The sequence below is a fragment of the Ovis canadensis genome, chromosome 22 (assembly GCF_042477335.2).
Source record: "Ovis canadensis isolate MfBH-ARS-UI-01 breed Bighorn chromosome 22, ARS-UI_OviCan_v2, whole genome shotgun sequence".
Classification (NCBI taxonomy): domain Eukaryota; kingdom Metazoa; phylum Chordata; class Mammalia; order Artiodactyla; family Bovidae; genus Ovis; species Ovis canadensis.
Window position 1 is genome coordinate 59706531 of NC_091266.1, and position 17571 is coordinate 59724101.

The window sequence follows — 17571 nt, forward strand, 5'->3', positions numbered from 1 at the left end:
GCAAGACCTCTAATATCTCTGAATATTGTCCTTTTGTCATTGTTTTCCTTTAAAAAAATTGAATTGTGATGAAATATACATTGTGATGAAATATACATAACAAAATTTGCCATCTTAACTGTTTTTAAGTGTATGTATGGTTCAATGGCTTTGGTACATTCACATTATTCTGCAACATAAATAACCATTATCTGTGTCCAGAACTTTCTCCCCCTTGCAGAACTGAACTCTGCATACAGTAAGTCCCCATTCCCTCTTTCCCTGCTCCTGGCCGCTGCCACTCTCCTGTCACTGTGAATTTGACTAGTCTGGGTGCCTCAGAGGTGGAGTTGTATGCTGTTTGTCCGTTTGTGACTGCTTATTTCATTTAGTGTAAAGTCTTCAAGGTTTATCCATGTTGTAACGTGTCAGAATTTCCTTTTTTTTTTAAGTTGAAATAATTCCATTTCATATATGCCTCACTTTGTCTATTCATTTGTCGATGGACATAGCGGTAGTTTCTTGTTTTATCAAACTTGACATTATATACTGACTTCCTTTATGAGTTTAATTCATACTTGAATAATAAAAGCAGAGCACCCTCATTGTAGAATATGTCAGAGGTAAGAGACATTATGAAGAAAATACAGTTTATGCTATCTCTGTATAGAAGAAATCTTTCGTGTGTGTATTTTGTGCATTTTGAGTATTCAGTTTTTAATATTTTTATGTAAATGAAATACATTCTTTTGTTGTTGAAGTTTACATTTTGAAGTAATTAAAATAATTTCATCTTTAAAAAAATGAATTGTGCTATGACTTTGAGTTGCCATACTTTGTTAACCTAGCTCTTATTACTGGCCTTTGATTTATTTGGAAATTTTTTATTCTCATAATGTTTTGAGGAATAAAATTGCTAGCATTTTTGATGCTTTTTTTCGATTCCCAGAAATGGGGTAATAGGATCAAATGATATAAATGTGTCACAGGTATTTTATGCATATTAGTAAATTGCTTCCTGGAAGGACTGGACTGGTTATATTCTCATCACTGTAAGAGACTGCTTGTATAGCTGTACCTTTGCTGATGTTTGTTATTAAAAGAAGCAAGCTATCTCATTTAGTCAGTCATTTGTATTTTTTTCTGTGAATTGATTTATGTCTTCTATTTTTCTTTGTGATTTTATGAAGTTGTCTGAAGTTTTTGTGAATATAAATAATGTTTATATTACAGATATGTACCATTTATGTTTGTTGAACATTTTCTTTACCCTTGTTTTTGTGGGGAGAGTTACAGCATTTTGTCTTTCACCATCTTTTTTTTTTTTTAAACTGAGGATTAAAATGTTTTTTCCAAGTAATTTCCATTTTGATTGATTAAATTCTCCTTTAATTTGGGTGGTTCTGTCTTACATAAAATAGTTCTGCTTCATTTGTTTTGAGGCTCTTTATTTTGATTTTTGTTTTTTATATCAGTATCGCACTTCTGCTTAAACAATTATGGCTTTATTAGATATCTTAAAATCTCAAAGGCAAATGTCCAACCTGTTCCACCCTCCCATTGCTTTTCAGAGTTGTCTTAATTTTCACCTTTTCTTTGTCCATTCATGTACACATTCAGATGATCATTAACTGTGCTCCCAAGCACTCAGAAAGAAGTCAGGGCTGTCAGTTTGTGGTCTGGTCAGTGTAGTGTGATAATTTTAGGAGAGGAAATAAAGGAGGCTAGGACAGTAAGTCTGTACCCTAATCTCATTGGGAAATTCGGAGAGGACTTTCAGGAAGAGATGACATCTAAGCCAGAACCTTAGAAGAGGGGAAAGAGTGTTTCTGTCAGAGGGAATTGCTTTCGTTTAGACCCCAGAGGCTAGGGAGCGTGGCCCATCCATTCATTTGAAGTCTGCAGGTTGGAGTGTAGAATGGGAGCTGTGAGAGATGGCTGTAGGGTAATGCTGGGCCTTTCAAGCCTTTTAATCTGGTTACAGATTGTGTAAGGGCACAATTGCTTAGTGTAAGGGCAGTGGTAAACATTTGGAAGGGGACTGCCTTCATCTGATGTGTGGATGGGAAGCTCATTCCAGTCAGTGTCTAGAGACTAGATTGGGAGGGCGGGGCGGGCAGCACTGGCGGCAGATCACCTAGAAGGAGATGACGGCAGTCCAGATAAGAAAGAGTGCAGCCTTGACCTGAGGTCGAAACAGTGGTGGGTGGAATAAGGGGGATATATTTGAGAGAGACTTTAGTGGCTCAGAGGTTAAAGCGTCTGCTCGTGATGCAGGAGACCTGGCTTCAATCCCCGGGTCGGGAAGATCCCCTGGAGAAGGAAATGGCAACCCACTCCAGTACTCTTGCCTGGAGAATCCCATGGATGGAGGAGCCTGGTAGGCTACAGTCCACGGGGTCGCAAAGAGTCGGACACAACTGAGCAACTTCACTTTTCACTTTACAAAGGTAGGATGGGTAAAACTTGGAAGAATAGATATTGGAGTTGAGGCGAGAATTAAGAAAGATACTCGGGTTTTTGGCTTGGACACTTGGGTTGGCTATTAGTATTGTTTTTCTGAGATATCGAAGACAGGAAGTTCTGTTTTAGGCATGCTATAGTGAGAATGTCTGAAACTTTGGGAGAAAATTTACCACTCAGTTTTATGTGGATTTTTATGTGGATTGTTCTGGGGCCCTGAGTGTTTTCTGAAGCTGTGGAACCTTCTCTTGCAGTAGCAAATTATAGCAGCTTCCTTGTTTTGTGCTTCTTTCTGAGGACCTTATCAGGATGAACTAATACCTTTTCCAATCTGATGATTCTCTTCTTAATTCTATCAATATTTTGGCTAGAAGAAGAGTTATGTGAACATAATCTAAAAAGTATAAAGTTATGCCATGAGAGGTTTTATTTTTATCTATCTGCCCCTTTTAAAATGCTTATTTACTCTATAATTTTCTCACTTGTAAAAGAGAGTAGCTAGACTTAGTCTCTTCACTTTCATGCATTGGAGAAGGAAATGGCAACCCACTCCAGTGTTCTTGCCTGGAGAATCCCAGGGACGGGGGAGCCTGGTGGGCTGCCGACTGTGGGGTCTGGCACGACTGAAGCGACTTAACAGCAGCAGCAGACTTGGTCTAATTCAGTTCCTCTTAGAAGGCTGATCTAAAATGGTATAACTTTAAACATCTAATGATTAGTTTTAAATTTGTGCAGGATAGCTTGACAGTAGAGCAGATGAGATTTTTTTCTTGAAGAATTTTAATATCCCTTCAGTTGACTTTTTGACAACATTTTAAGTAACCATTCTAATTTGAACTCACATTCATCTTTAACCCATTAACGTTGTTCCTCATCTCTGATCGCCTTCCCAAAATAACTTTGTGACATGTTCCTTTCTACCCTTCCATTGTGCTTTAGCAGTAATTCTTCCTGCATGGCAAGGTATCTGTCCATTCAGCTGTTTTTTGGTGACTGTGGGGACTTGTATTTCCACGGCAGTTAGCGATGATCAGAGATGTGAGAGGGTAAGAGCTCGAAAGTGTAAACTGCGTTTATCGTCGCTCGTCGTGATTAATAATGGAACATTTAAAGAGGCTCCTTAGATTATTATTTTTACTTCCCTATCATTTGAATTCATTTTTCTAAAGAGGATGTTTCTGGGAGTTCCCTGGTTAGTGGTTAGGATTCTCAGCCTTCACTGCTTGTAGCCCAGGTTCAATCCGTGGTTGGGAAATGGAGCCCACAGGCCACACGACACAGACAGAAATAAATAGAGAGGATCTTTTCATAACGAAGTAAGTTTATTGAATGAATTGAATAGAAGCTTATCTTGATAAAGTGTAGATTCAATTAAGAATTTGTTTCCAATTTATGATTTTCACATCTTGGTTTTTTGAAAAGGTATTGTTTACTAGCACTATTCTAGGAATAGAAATGATAGATTTTGACTTGTTGCCGTTGGTTATTATGTGAAAAATGCATCTAGAAGGTGATTTGTTTGGTCTTCTCAAACTGTTTTTGGGATTGCCATGAGCTTTCATATACTTAAGATACACCTAAAAATATCGAGGTCATTTTATTTAAAAAACAGCTTCTATTTGAGTATTGAGAGTGATGGTTCTATCTGTCTTAAGTTCATCTTTGAACTGTAGCCAAATGGTTAGGAGTCTGAAGAACTGGATGGTCAAGTTTCCTTTTTAGTATGCAAAGACAGTTAAGGGAATTAGACTCCAAGTAGAGGAAAACTGTCCAGACGTTGTAGCCACCGACATCTGCATCTTTCTACTGACCAGAGTAAAGGGCATTCTGAACATTACCACTTAAAACTAACTTTTCTCTTTAAGGGCTCCTGAAATTGTGCCAGCTGACTCCAAGTCCACCCTGACCCCACAGCATAAAGCATGCTGTGATGTCACAGCTACCATAGAACTCCAGGGTAGTGTTGAGCTGGCCCATGTGGGCTCAGGTAAGTCCTGGCTTTTTTTTTACCATTTGGCATTCTTTTCAAAGTTAGTTACCATTATGATTTTATGTCAAAAGAAACAAGGCAAAACTTTGAAAACTGTGCCATATATGGGGGAAAAAATAAGTCTGTTTTCTAAATATCTATGAGCCAGCTCCATATTCTAACCAACGGAGTTCCATAGTAGCTGTGAAGTCCTCCGTGAGTTGTGACCTGTGACTTCAGAATATGTTAAATTCTACTCCTGGCCCACCTTACAGAACAGTATGAGTTTTTTTTTCTTCTTCTTCTTCTTCATTTCACTTATTCTGAGGTCTCTATGTTTTTAAAAGTATTTTAACTTTATCAGTAACTATGTATCACCACTTAGCTAGTGTATGTTTCAATCAATTTTGAATGGGTAATGGTACTGCCAATTAGTTTTTAAAGTTAATCTTCTCAGAGTGCCTTCAGCTGTCTTTTTAATTGGTTTTCATTACATGGGCTTCCCTGGTTGCTCAGAAGGTAAAGAATCTGCCTGCAGTGCAGGAGACCTGGGTTCAGTCAGCTGGGTTGGAAAGATCTCCAGTATTCTTTCCTGGAGAATTTATGGACAGAGGAGCCTGGTGGGCTGCAGTCCATGATGCCGCAGAGTCAGACATGACTGAGTGACTAACGCTTTCACTTTCACTTGGAGTAGGAGGGGACAGAGCGTGTAATATATGTTTGTTAAATTTTCAGACCAACATATTAGAGAAAGAACCTTCCCTTAACTGTTGGAGTTAGTCTGAGATGTCAGTAACCGAGAAAGCTTGTATACGTTACCTATTTCTGTTCTACTGGGACTTTCCAGTTTTTTCATGGTCTTTGTGGCATTAAGTGAGGTTTTACCACTTAGATTTATTTACTGTATTTTCCTACTTACCACTTCTTTTGCTTTCTTCCTGCTTTCCTTTTATCCCCTAATGTTAAAAGGTGGTAAAAATGTTATGTGAAGGACTCAAAGACATTTTCTTAGTTACTTTGCATATAATCTGATGTTTTTTTCCTCCCTAAGGAAACATGTGTAGCTAAAACTTAAAATCTCAGTATAGGTCAGATCCTTTAGACACCATGTTGACAGTGAAAACCCATCTGTGAAGAAACTTTAATCACTAGCTCCTCTTGAGCAGTGTGTAAGTGATATACAACAAACATTTGGACAGTTCATTGACATTCTTGTGAAATTTGATTTGTAATAAATTTACTGATCTTTCGTAGCCCAGAATTCACCCAGCAGTAACTGAAACTAAGAGCTCTTAATTATGGTTAATGAAAAGAATGGAATTATGTATTCCTAAAATATTAGACAATGAAGTATTTTTCTTTTAAATGTTATTTTGTCTCTGTAGTTGAATTCGTGTTTTTCGTGTTCTAGAAAGTTTGGAGATTTATTTTATGCTCTGAAGAATAGAGAAAAAGATCTCTGTTCACCTTCATTTTCTGCCCTCCTGTATATATTCCAGGCTAAGGGCAGCAGCATTTCGCATTTACAGTTTAATGCAGAGCCTTGTGGTCAGGGAAAGTAGTTGTTTTTGAGATCTTGGATTAGGCTAAATAGAAATCAGTTTGTATGTATGTATGTCAGCTTTATTGAGATGTAATTCACATACCATACAGTTCATCATTTGAAGTCCTGTTTTTGGTAAAGTACATGAAGTGTGAAGGCAGACTGTAAGTCACAATTCCCAGGCACAGCTGCTGAATTTGTGGTGCTGTTTGGTGTGCACTCCTCCCCATCTTTGACTGGCTAATTAGCTTCTAGTTACAGAAATCCTTTAGAAACATTAGAGAGGAAATGAATTCTTGAGCATGAGCGTGTATTTCTGAGGTGAGATCCTTCCAGACATCAGCTGTGTGATGAGTTAAAATAGTGAAGACAGCAATTTAGAAGATGTCTTCTCCAACCAGAAAAGCACAGTTAGTTGGCATTTACTTTTAGATTACCTCATCTTTGGGAAACAAAAAAATATGGGGGTGTATATATATATACACACACTGTCTCTCGTGTGTATACATGTACTGTATAGGTCTTCCTCTTTTTTCAGGGAAATTGATCAGAACTTTTTGGTCCTTTTGTTGCTTTTGAAAGTGCTTAGAACATTTTTTATATCACACAAAATTTTATAGACGCATATAATTTTAGGCTGAAGCTAAAAACTGTAAAAGGTACAGTGATACTGCACCTAGGAGTAGTTAACAGCTTTGCTAGAGCTGAAGTGAAAAGTTGTTGCCTTCGTAAGGAAGTAGTGTATACATGAAATGGAACAGGGCATGTTCAGTTAAAAAAAAGCTGCATTAAATTATTCAAAATGTTATGAACCCTACTAGATTATTTTCATCTGTTCATTAAAACAGGTAGATTTTAGATTTCTGTGTCTGATCTCCAGGCTTGCTCTTTTGAGAAGTCCACCTCTTTTTATCTCATGCCAGCTATATTACGTTTCAGCCCTGATGACATCTCCAAGGCGCTGTGCCTCTTAAGGTTTTGTTGAAGTCCTTTATGTGTTGGAGTGGGGGCTACAGCTGTCCTTAGGTGTTTATGTTGAGGAATGTATTAACCTATATTGCTGTGAAATAAAAATTTATCTAGGAAGGTATTATCATTTGAAACCATGGGTTCTTAACCTGAAAAATGTTGTTTCAGGGGTTGGGGGTCATCTTTCTGGGGAGAGGATCTATTTTTGCAGAAGGGATCTTTGATCCCAGAGTTGGAAAACTTTGAAGCTGGCTTTTTATGGTTCACAAGTATGATGAAGGGCTGTTTTGAGCATAGGAATCATGTTTTTACGTTTCTCACATTGCCTGGCATATTGCTGTCTGTTTCATGGGCATTCAGTGAATGTGGGAATTATCATTTTAAAGCTTTGTTATTGTTAATAACGGGGGAGATTGTGGCATTGAACCAGTCTATTACACTTTAAGGAACAAGTCATATTTATCTAATTCCTAATTCAAGATAGCAGTTTAAAATGCAAGTATACTAAGATATTTTTAGCTAGTAGCAGCATTTTATGTAACAAATTTTTCTTGATGTAGTTTAGGAAGCAGTTATTTAGTCCTGCAGTCTTGGGGTGGGGGTGTGTGTGTGTACCACTATTTGTGGTAAATGTGAAGCTAACCTGCACCTTCATATTTTTGCCAAGGTTATTTGCTTATTATTCATAGATACACTGCACTTACTAAATAAGATTTCTGTTATTATCTAACATTAATTTGTGTTAAGAATAATAACATAGTTTAATGGGAACAGAAAGTTCTTTATGGATTTGGGAAAATTGGAAACTTGTTTTGTACTTCTACCCCCAACTGGTTTATCGCATTTCGTTTTAGCATATTTCTATTCAGAATTATCTAGCTCAAGTTTTATTATATTAATAATTTAATAATTCTTAATGGGTATAAGGAAGACTTGACTGTGAGAAATTCTGAAATCAAAGTATTGCTAACTTTTACTTACATTAAACATTTATTTTAACTGCTTTTAATTGTCTCAGTTAACAGCAATGTGGAAGGAAAGCTGAGCATTTACTTTGATTCAGCTTTAAAAATGCAGCATAGGGACACCCCTGGTGGTCCAGTGGTTAGGATTTGGCGCTTTTACTGCCAAGGACCAGGGTTTGATCCCTGGAGGGGAACTAAGGTCCTGCAAAGCCACTCAGTGCAGCCATAAAAAGGGAGGGGGTCAGAATAAAGGGCAGAACTTGCCCAACAGCGGCAGCAAGCACATCCTTGTGTCCTTGGTTTCTGCAGAACCAGGACCAGAAAACAGGGGCTTTAATGTCTTCACACTAGATGGTTGATCTTTGATCCTCTTAATATATTCTAATAATTTCTCTAAACTTTACCAGAGCATGGAGCCAGCACTAATGGGATGGTAAGTGCCCAGCTAGGCAGTTCTAGTTCTGGAAGGAAATGAAAGGGAAAGGAATACACTGTCATTTCTTTGTATTCTTTAGGACATTTGAATGATGCCCTGGGATCCAGGAATCACAGAGAATCAGAGTTTTGAGTGACTGCTACAGGTTTGTGCTTTTTGAAGAAAAATAGAAATTTATTTTCTGTCTTGATGCTTGTTTTAGGTGTTGTAGAAGGTGATTTAGCTGCTATTGAAGCTTACAAATCGTCGGGAGGGGACATTGCCCGCCAGCTCACTGCAGATGAAGTCCGCTTGCTGAATCGCCCTTCTGCTTTCGATGTTGGCTATACTCTGGTACATCTGGCTATACGTTTTCAGAGGCAGGATATGCTAGCAATATTGCTTACAGAGGTGAGTGTGGCATTCTGATTAAATATTCTTTAATAAGAAGGAAATGTGTTCTTTAGGTTTTATTTTTGATGTTTTAATATTTCTCAGTTCTTAAATGTTTTAGATTTGATCAGCCCTCTTTTAAAAATGACATTTAAAATTAAGAGACTTCAACAGAAGGGATATGTGTTTTTTAAAACAGGACGTTTTGCCACAATGATTGAGTCATATGTTTGATTAAAAAAAACCCGAAATGCATTAGTCATTCATCCAGCTAACAAATATCTACTGAGTACCTGCCATGTTGAAGGCACTGGGCATAAAGGGGTGAATGGTGAAGACGCTGGCTCCTCCTCCAGTGACTCTCCAGTTACAGTGATTCTGTACAGACGCAGTGTCATAGATGGAAGTGCCCGGCGCTGTGGGGAGTACTTGAGAAAAGCGTTTTGCGGTACCTTACTTACCTTCTTACCCGCAGCAGGTAATGTTGTAGCTGAGATCTGAAGGAGTAGGATGAGTTAGCTTCAAAATAGGTGGAAAAACGGCTTTGAGGAGGCTCTTCAGAGGCAGGGGTGGTGGTGTTTGTGGCGAATTCGGAGCTGGTGGGCAGCTCAGCGTGGTTATATGGCGGATGGGATGTGAGACAGACAAGTAGGGGATGCAGTGTGAAGGATCTTCTAGGCCAAAGACCTGGAAGATGATTCTGAGGGCAGTTAAAGGCTTTGAAAAGGCTTAGGTAGAGGGACAGTGGACTGAGAGGATGAGAGTGTTTTGGCCACTGGAATTTGAGAGGGGCGAGCCTGGTTAGGACACTGCAGTGATGCTGGCAGGAATTCCGCTGGGACAGTAATGGCAGTGGCCGGTTTGAGAGAGATGCTGAAGATGCCAGCCGAGTTAAGTGGATGGACTGGCTGTGGGGAGTAATGGTGGGTGGGCGTCAAAGTGGCTTTTGGGTTTCTAGATTAGGTAACTGGGTAGATGTTACAAGTAACAGGGGTTGGAATGAATTAATTAGGATGTGACTGTATCATCCAGGCTTTTTTTTAAATGAGAGAAATAGCTTAAAAGTGCAGAGTGTTTGATTAGTTGTTGATTCAGATCCATTGTGGTCAGTATACTCCTTCTGTGTATGCTTGTTTGCGTATTTGAGCTCTCCAGTATCTGGAAACATTTATGCACAGAGCATAAAGTGGGAGGAGTGGTTAAGAAATATGAATGTTAGGTAGAGGCATGATTGAGACCGCTCGCCATTGTGTTTAGTTTCTAAGAGTCCAGTTAAACCAGGGGCAAGGTAGGGCTTGAGACAGTCGTGCTGAAAGCAAAGGGCAGGCTTACTGAAGACAGGGCTTCCCTGGCGGCTCAGATGGCGAAGAATCTGCCTTTAATGCAGGAGACCCAAGTTTGATCCCCAGGTTGGGAAGACCCCCTGGAGAAGGGAATGGCAACCCACTCCAATATTCTCGCCTGGAGAATCCCAAGGACAGAGGAGCCTGGTGGGCTACAGTCCGTGGGATTGCAAAGAATCGGACACAACTTGGCAACTAAGCAGCAGCAGCAGCAGTGGGTTCCCTTCTGGCTGGTAGAGGTCTCTGAGAAGGTTCTGGAGGGACTGGTGTAAGCCATCGGCCTCCTAAGAGCATTCCAAGGACTCACAGTGGGAAGACAGTAGAACCCCAGTGTATTTATTTACAGCTGGGTAACAGATCCCCTCAAAACTTAGCAGCTTACCACAACAAACACTTGTTATCACAGTTTCTGAGAGTAAGGAATCCAGGAGCAGCTTAGCTGATTTTGGCTCAAGGTCTCATGAGGTTCCAAATTGCCAGGGCTACTGTTGTCAAGAGGCTCGACTGGGGCTAGAGGCTGTGGTTCTAAGTACACTCATGTGGGTGTTGGCAGGAGGCTTCAGGTCCTTGTCCTGTGGGCCTGTCCTGTGGGCCTGTCCGTAGGGTTTCGTGTCACGTGCTGGCTGGTCTTTCCTTGAGCAAGTGAACCGAGAGAACATGAGGAAGAGAGGGGGAGTGTGAGAGAGTGAGTGAGGTGGAAACCACAGTGTCTTTTCTGTATAGCCTAATGTAGGAAGTGATACTCCATCATTTCTGCCATATTCTGTGGTACACATGGACCAGCCCTGGCACACACCATGGGGGAGGTGGAGAGGACGCTTGTTTTCGGGAAAGAACGGAGTTGGTGGTGGAATTTAGTCTCCGTGGTGTGCGCACTCCACAGGACAGAATTGAAGGGGTCAGTAGGGAGACTGGGATGGGGGAGCATGAGTCTGGGCTGAGGGCTGTGTCTGCAGACGGGGCATGGAGCCAGCCAGGGCCTTCGGGGTTAAGAACAGGAGAGCGTTACATTTTGGGAATGTGTGTCTGGGGCTGGGGGCTTACTTAATGGGATTTTAAACCATGAGCCCTGTTTGTAGTCTGGTGGAATAAATGGACTGCTTTTCAAACTGTTGTTTTTAAATATATAAAACAGAAAATAGATTTGCAAAGGAAATCAGTTACAATGAAACATATAGTTGTCAGAATATTAAATTTGTGATGTATAAGAACATGCATTTTAAATGTAGGCAAATGAAATGAAGGATTTAAATTAAATTGAACTTCCTGTTCTAGTTCATGGACCCTTCCCAAGTTCATGGGCCCTAAATTAGCAAGTAGGCTAAGGAGCTGATGGAGAGTCATGAGGCTGAAGAGGCTGGGAGATAAGGGGCAGGGTTCAGGGGCAAGCGCTTAAGGATGGTGGCGGGAGGAGAGGTTTAGCAGTCAGTCACTAGTTCTAAGGTTTCTTTTGAGGTGTTCAGTGTTCAAAATCTCCCCAGGATTTTGCAAAGGGACTAAGGGTTAGCAGTTTCGAAAAAGCTATTTTTGAGTTTACTTTTTTGAGATCCATTTTAATGCTGTTATTTGAGAAATAGTTATATTCTGAAAATATTTAATATTTTTCCACAATTTGTTGCTTATGTTGGGCTTGTGGAGGTCAGGTGTGGTGACAGCTTCACCGTCAGTGTTAATCCTGGCCAGTAATGTTTAGAACTGAATTTTCATGCAAGGATTTTCAGAAGGGGGTGTCTGATGGTTGTCATGAGTATACAGGGTGTTTGAAACACTGTTCACTTACCTCAGTAGTCATTACAATTAAGTGTGTCCACGTATGTTATGTAGATGGCAGTGTCATAAAACTTTGTGTGTGGCTTTATTGGAAGATCTGCTGCTCCAAGCCCCACTTGTGACTGGAAGTCTGTTCATGAAGGTCGCCCAGGTTAGTGGCTGCAGCTGTAGTGACAGAGTGGAGGGTCACAGCAGACTCATTTCCTCTTGAGTAGATGGATCCTCACCTTTGGTTTCAGGATTCTCTGTGTATAGATTTCTTGAGCTCCACAGAGGAAGACAACTTAAATGTAAGATAATGTTTTTTCATCCTTTGTTGTTGTTCATCATTTTTAAAAGGACAGGAAAGTTCTTGCTCAGGTTTCATTCCTGTTGAGTTGTACTACTTCAGAGCTTTGTTGTCTGCTCTACACTTGGGGAAGCCAGCTGCTTTTTAAAAAATACAAAATTATAGGGACTTCCCTGATGGTCCAGTGGTTAAGATGCTTCCCCTGCAAGCAGTGTGGGTTTGATCCCTGGTTGGGGAACTAAGATCCTGCTTCTACTTTCCTCTTTCTCTGTGAGCTGGAATTCCCTGTTTAAGAATGTTTTTATTAAGGGCCTGATGGTTATTCTTAACTTTGCTTTCTGTACTCATTCCCTCTCCTGTGATGAACCTTTGTGAACAGCTCTGTGTTACATACATTTTTATATGCTTGTTTGTATATTTCCTTGAGATAAATGCCACTAAAAATTACTGAATTACTGAATCGAGAGGGTAAAGCATTTTTATCACTGTTTCCCAGGAAAGTTGTACTGATATATACTGTTGAGGACTTAACACCAATATCTCATATATTTAAAATAAAAACACCTTAAGTTACTGGGAAGTTTCTGTAATTTCTTTTTAATGCTGTTGATTTCTGCTTCCAGTGATGATGAATGAGATGTAGAGGAAAGTGTCTTTTGTATTTAAGGTGTCTCAACAAGCTGCAAAGTGTATTCCTGCAATGGTGTGTCCTGAACTGACAGAGCAGATCCGTCGTGAGATCGCTGCCTCTCTTCACCAGAGAAAGGGGGACTTTGCTTGCTATTTCCTAACTGACCTTGTAACATTTACATTGCCAGCAGGTAACTCCAAGTCTCTTTGTGAAAACAGACTTCCACTTTATTATATTCTTTCAATGTCTGAATGAAAATGATTCTGTTAGAAAACAGATAGCCACTATTAGTGGCTATCAACTTGACTGTCCTGTTTTACTGAAAGTAATCACTGTATAGGCCATTTATAAACTAATGCTATAGAGCTGAGAGGAAGACAGCAGCTGGTAATAACTGACTTCTTTGTGTGCCTCAGATATTTTTAAGAATCTGTTTTATCCACTTCTTTTTTTCTGCTTTTTAGAGTGTTATGAATCAGGTTTTTTCTTTTTCTTTTCACATGTGTTTATTATTTTTAAATTAGATAACTATTGGTTACCTGATATTAGGAGATAAGATCAGAACATGGGTTTTTGATGGGTAGATACAAATTATTTGAATCAAAGAGACTGGCATTCTTTTGAAAGCGTCATTGCTTTACTTCGCTCATTATGTTAATTTCTACTATATTTGTGAAGCAACTTTATATTTTCCAGTTCCATGACAAGTGGAAATGTTTTCCAGGTTGTTTTTTCTCAGTTGACACTGAATGAATACACTGAACACCTAAAGTTTCTAAGTAAAACTTAGATTTTGGTTTTGAGTGTTCTGAGCTTTCTATTTTAAGCTTATATTAAGATGTGAGCAGAGGTATTTACAAAATGATAGGAAATTACAACCAAGCCTTACAAAATTAGACAAATTTCATTTCAAATGCACTCTCTATATATTTAAACTTATTACACTGAGTGATTAGATTTTATTTTGAATTGAAAATAGTTCTGTAGTTTAAAAAAATGTTGTAAGGGTAATCATGCTTTTTATTCTAGACTACTCAATTAGTAAACTGAATAGAGCATAGAAAATTTCAGGAAGGTGATAAAAACAAATTTGTGTGCCAAAAGGAATGGTTCATTGACTTTGGTAAGAAGATTCTAAAGTCTGCAAAAACAGTTCTGAGCAGAGATTGAGTGTGGCGGAGGTGGGGCGGCAGAAAACAGACAGAATTTGTCTGTTGTTATTTTAACCTGAGTATCAGAGACCTCTGTTCTTCTTCTGTTTTGTTTTTTGTTTTTCCTTTAATTTCAGCTATATTAAGTTGTCATTAACAGAAAATTATAAGATTTTAAGATGTACATTGTGGTGATTTGGGGCTTCCCTGATAGCTTAGTTGGTAAAGAATCCGCCTGCAATGTGGTTCCTGGTCAGGAAGATCCGCTGGAGAAGGGATAGGCTACCCACTCCAGTATTCTTGGGCTTCCCTTGTGGCTTGGCTGGTAAAGAATCTGCCTGCAATGCTGGAGACCTGGGTTTGATCCCTGGGTTGGGAAGATCCCCTGGAGAAGGGAAGACCTACCCACTCCAGTATTCTGCCTAGAGAATTCCATGGTGATTTGATTCACACATAAATTGTGAAAGGATCCCCCCCGACCCCCACCCAGTCTAGTTAGTTAACACACTTATTACCTCGCCTTGTATTTATCTATTTATATTTTGGGTGAAAACATTTATGTTTTGTTCTCTTCGAGAATTTCAAGTGTACAATACAGTGTTACTGATTATCATCACTATGCTTTACATTAAATCCCATCCTTCTTCATCTTATGGCTTATAGTTTGTACTTTCACCAGTTTCTCCCCATCTGTTTTTTTTTTTTTTTAAAGATCCGTATATAAGTGACGCCAAGCAGTATTTGTCTTCTGTTGAACTTATTTCGCTTAGCATAGCATCTCCAAGGCCCTTCTGTGTGTTGCAGATGGCACGATGCTTGCTTTCTCATGGTTTGGTAACCTATCTACTTTACATTTATTCACCATTGATAGACACTTCGATTGTTTTCGTATGTTGGCTATTTCGAGTAACATTGCAGCCAGCGTGGGGATGCAGGTTTGTCATCTCTATTGTCTGCATACCCAGAAGTGAGATCGCTGGATCATTTTTGATAGTTTTATGTTTTTGAGGATCCTCCATAACGTTTTCCATAGTGGAAGCCCTTCTCCAGTTTACATTCCCACCAGTGGTGCACAGGGCTTCCCTTTTCTCTGCGTTCTTGTCTGTATTTGTTATCTCTTGTCTTTTTGATAATAGCTGATTATTATTACTGGTTCAGATGCTTTTCGTCTTACTATTTGTAGATAGATCACTGTTTTGACAATGAAGTACAGAAAGGAACTATTCTGCACCTCATATACACAACTCATGAGATACATGCATGTTTTTTTAAAAGACGCTGCTTGACAGTCTTCAGTGGAAAGGGAGTTATTTTAGAGGAAGTTACTGTTAGATATTGGCATCAAATTTTTTAAGTTATGAGGCATTTAAAGATTTTTTTAAGACAGGGTTTTTCTTTGTAGATATTGAAGACTTGCCTCCAACAGTCCAAGAAAAATTATTTGATGAGGTGCTCGATAGAGATGTTCAAAAAGGTAAGCATGAAACTAATGAGTATAATTTAATTTTTAGTGATTTCAATAAATGTTTTGCTCTGCTTTGTAAGCTTTGGAGTAGTTTGGTGTATAGTCATCATATTTTATTTCTACTTTAAACTGAAAATGTATAAAGTCCTTAAGAACAGTATTATGCTCTTAAAACAGCTCATTCACAGCTCATAACTGTGGTAGAGTGAATAAAGCTATAAAAGTTCTAAAATCTTGGTTTTGTGTTTCCTATTTTAGGATGAGTATTTTTTCATAATAAACATTTTAAGAAAATAAATTATAAAGAATTTAAAAATTAAATAAATTATTCTAGGGCCTCAAGATGTTTCCATTACTTAAAAAGATTTATATTTCAATTGATCAGAATTTCTAGCTGTTTATTAGTATATTACATATACATTTTTTAACACTTCAGAGAATAGTTTCTTTCTTCCAAGGGCTTCCCTGGTGGTGCAGACGGTAAAGTGTCTGCCTGCAGTGTGGGAGACCCAGGTTCAATCCCTGGGTCAGGAAGATCCCCTGGAGAAGGAAATGGTAACCCAGTCCAGTATTCTTGCCTGGAAAATCCCATGGACTGAGGAGCCTGGTAGGCTACAGTCCACAGGGTCACAAAGAGTTGGACGTGACTGAGTGACTTCACTTTCTTTCTTCCAAATAGAGTATTTCTAAATTGCAGAAGAATGAAACTGAACATGTTACATTTATTTACTTACTTGCGTCTTTATTTATATTGTAGTTGACTTACAATATTGTGTTAATTTCTTCTGCTGTATAGCGAAGTGATTCTATTATACTTCAACATATGTTCTTTTTTATAGTCTTTTCCATTATGGTTTGTCACAAGATAATTGAATACGTTCCCTATGCTGTATAATAGGATCTTATTTATCTGTTTCATATATATTAGTTTCCATCTGCTAACCCCAAACTTCCACTCCATCCCCCACCAGTCTTGGCCACAAGTCTATTCTCTGCGTCTGTGAATCTGTTGCCTGGAGAATTTCATTTATGTCATGTTTTAGCTTCCACATTCTAAGTGATGTCAGATGGTATTTGTCTTCCTGACTTCGCTTGGTATGGTGATCTCTAGGCCGTCCGTGTTGCTGCGACTGGCATGATCTCGTTCTGTTTTCTGGCTGAGTAGTGTTCCGTTGTGTCTGTGCACCATGTGTTTTCATCCACTCATCTCTCAAGGGACATTTCGGTTGTGTCCATGTCTTGGTTATCGTGACTAGGGTTGCTATGAACATAGGAGGAGCGTTTGTTTATCTCAGTTATGGTTTTGTCCAGGTATCTGCCCAGGAGTGGGATTGCTGAATCATATGGCAGCTCTATTTTTAAAAATTTTTTCAAGAACCTCCATACTGTTTTCCATATTGGCTGCACCGGTAGTGCACGAGGGTGTTTCCTTTTCTCTACACCCTCTCCAGGGTGTATTTGTATACTTTTAAATGATTATCACTCTGGCCAGTGTGAGCTGGTATTTCATTGTAGTTTTGATTTGCATAATTCTAGTAATTAGCGTTGTTAAGTATCTTTTCATGTGCCTTTTGGACATCTGTATGTCTTTGGAGAAATGCCTGGTTAGGTCTTTTTGCCCATTTTTTAGTTGGGTGGTTTTTCTGTGGTTGTGTTACATGAGAGCTGTTTGTATATTTTAGAAGTTAAGCCCTTTTTTGGTGGCACTGTTTGCAGATATTTTCTCCCTTCCAAACATTGTCATCTCTTTTTGTTTATGGTGTCCTTTGCTGTGCAAAAGCTTTTAAGTTCGATTAGGTCTCATTTGTTTATTTTGGTTTTTTCTATTGCCTTGGAAGACTGACCTAAGAAAATATTAGTACAGTTTATGTCAGAGAATGTTTTGCCTTTGTTCTTCTCTAGGAGTTCTATGATATCATGTCATATATTTAAATCTTTAAGTCATTTTGAGCATATTTTTGTATTTGTTGTGAAGATGTGTTCTAACTTTATTGATTTACATGAAGCTGTTCAACACTGCCTGTTGAAGAGGCTTTTTTCCCATTGTATAGTCTTACCTCCTTTGTGGAAGATAATTGGCCATAGGTGTGTGAGTTTATTTCTGGGCTGTTTTGTTCCACTGAGCTATGTGTCTTTTTTGTGTGTGAATACCATGGTGTTTTGATTACTGTAGCTTTACAGTCTTATCTGAAGTTTGGGAGGGTTGGACCTCCTCCTTTTTCTTTT

The 17571-nt window shown here is 38.9% G+C and overlaps 1 protein-coding gene across 6 annotated transcripts in view; it reads left to right on the plus strand.

The window, feature by feature from the left end:
* ZRANB1 (zinc finger RANBP2-type containing 1) overlaps positions 1-17571 on the plus strand; it is a 70452-nt gene that overhangs the window by 40212 nt on the left and 12669 nt on the right. For 4 of the 6 annotated variants that reach the window (XM_069566818.1, XM_069566812.1, XM_069566813.1 and 1 more), the window contains 3 exons: positions 8527-8714; positions 12766-12919; positions 15283-15354. In XM_069566818.1, coding sequence (XP_069422919.1) covers positions 8691-8714; positions 12766-12919; positions 15283-15354 — 250 coding nt within the window. In that variant the 5' untranslated portion in view covers positions 8527-8690. Of the gene's footprint in view, positions 1-4307; positions 4430-8526; positions 8715-12765; positions 12920-15282; positions 15355-17571 lie in introns of all 6 variants that reach the window. The other 2 variants (XM_069566815.1, XM_069566817.1) reach the window with 1 other exon arrangement.